Source organism: Condylura cristata, unplaced genomic scaffold, assembly GCF_000260355.1.
Source record: "Condylura cristata isolate star-nosed mole 26May11 unplaced genomic scaffold, ConCri1.0 scaffold00058, whole genome shotgun sequence".
NCBI classification, from domain to species: domain Eukaryota; kingdom Metazoa; phylum Chordata; class Mammalia; order Eulipotyphla; family Talpidae; genus Condylura; species Condylura cristata.
In genome coordinates, this window is record NW_004567159.1 from 592,152 (window position 1) to 594,106 (window position 1,955).

At 75.0% G+C, this 1,955-nt stretch overlaps 1 protein-coding gene across 1 annotated transcript in view; it reads right to left on the bottom strand.

The window, feature by feature from the left end:
- The window catches only part of PLCH2 (phospholipase C, eta 2), a 46,488-nt gene that overhangs the window by 2,263 nt on the left and 42,270 nt on the right, over positions 1–1,955 (bottom strand). The window contains exon 20 of the mRNA XM_012734528.1: positions 1,746–1,875. Coding sequence (XP_012589982.1) covers positions 1,746–1,875 — 130 coding nt within the window. The remainder of the gene's footprint in view (positions 1–1,745; positions 1,876–1,955) is intronic.

The following is a 1,955-nucleotide window of genomic DNA, read 5'->3' on the forward strand; positions in this document are numbered from 1 at the left end:
CAGGGGTGTCCCGGGGCGCCTGCAGCCCCCCCGAGCCTCTGAGGACCTGGAGCCCTGGGCAGGGGTGTCCCGGGGCGCCTGCAGCCCCCCCGAGCCTCTGAGGACCTGGTGCTTTCAAACTGCTGGGGGGAGCTGGCACCTCTCAGGGGCGCCCCCACCTGTCACCTCTCAGGTGGCTGGAGGGGACAGAGGGAGGGCCGAGAGGGGGAAGAGCACTGCCCAGCGGGGGCTGGGGCCCAGGGGCTGGGGGGGGCCAGGATGACTGACAGCCGTGCGGGGGAGGGGCTGCCTGACGCCCCACCGGCAGGGGACTGCCCCAAGGCCCGGTGCCCACCAGGGTCAGCAGTGGCTCCTGCGCACGCCCGGGCTGTCCAGGTAGGCCTGCGGCCGCCCGCCCGCACCAGCCCCTGAATGGCCCGGCCCTTTGTGGGCGAGCAGCTGGCCGGCTTTATGTGGCTGTGGGAAAGTCCCCGGCCAGCCTCTCACAGCCGGATTATCTGGGGCCTCGGGGCGCCCTCTGAAGGAGCCCCCCGGCGGTGGGGGCAGGGCGCCACGCCCTGGTCCCCCCGCAGCCAGGCGGGTGGAGTGGAGAGCCCCGGCCCTTCCTGCCGGCCCCACAGCCCAGACTCAGCTGCCCATCAGGCCACGCGGCGCTTCCAGGGGCCCCGCCGCCCCCACCTCCGATCTTCCGGGAGGCCCAGCCACGTGGGGGCCCCCGCCCTGTCACCTGTCCCCGTGGGGTGGGGCTGACATCACACTGGAGCGCCCAGGGAACCCAGGGGGGCCCACAGGGAGCTGTGTACCGCCAGTGGCCGCTGCCCACGCCTGGGCAGCTCCCCAGGGCCCTGAGGGGCAGGAGGACCCCGGCAGGGGGACAGGGGAGGCCCTGGGCTCACGCTGCCCTCGGCCACCTGGTGGGGGAGGTGGAGGGTGCCTAGACCCGCCCAGCCCTGCAGTCCCCAGGCGGGCAGCAGACGCCCTGTGCTGCTCTGAGGGCTTTGCATGGCGGGAGGTGGGGCACGGGGGGGCGGGGCACAGTGGGTGGCCATGGGGGGCCAGCGGCTGGGAGGGGTGGGGGAGCAGTGACCCAGGAGGGGGAGGCGGTGGCCCAGGGCGGTCTTGAGAGAAGCCGGGAGCCAGATGTGCCAGTGTCCTGGGGCGCCCATTGGGGGCGCTCACCAGACAGCCCTGGGCTGCAGCCCGACAGGTGGGGTGTGGGGCACCAGCTCTGCCCGAAGCCGTGGGGCGGCGCCTGGAATCGGCCCCACTGTGGGGACTCAGGGGAGCCCGGCGTGCAGGGGCGACACCCCGCACGGGCTCGGGGCGCAGGCCGAGCGGCGTCCTCCCTCGTGACGCGGGCCCTGGGGGGCTGCGGGGGGGGAGTGGGGGCAGCAAGGCCCGGAGACGCGGCGGGAGGCTGAAGCCGAGGTCCCGCCAGACTTGGGGGCGACTGGACAGGAGGGGTGGGGGTCCCGGCCCTCTCCCCTGCAGCCAGGCGGAGTCGGGCCGCGGCCCACGCAGGCTTGGTGCCCGCCGGCGGGGGCTGGCGTCGCGCCCCGGCGGTCTCCAGGCCTTGCTGCCCCGTCCCCCACAGCCCGGCGGGAGGAGTCCCCCCCTCCTCTCAGCCGTGGGGGGCGGCGGCCTGCGGCCCAGGGGGCCCTGAGGCAGTGCCCTCCTGGGAGCCCCCAAACCCCACAGGCCGCCTCCGGGCTCCCCTTCAAGGACGTTGACAGCGATGCCCTTACCCCCGCCCCCACGTTTCTCTTTGATTTTTGTCTCCCCGTTGAGCGACGTCAAAGCGGCTTGAGGTTCTGCCTCCGCGTGGGCAGCTCGGGGCCCCAGAGGCCGCTGGCTGGGCCGGTGCTGGCGCTGCGGCTATTGGCCCATGAGGATCCGGAGGCGCAAGGGCTCCAGCGCCCGGCGCGCGGCCGCCTGTCCACGGGCCCCAGGGTCCG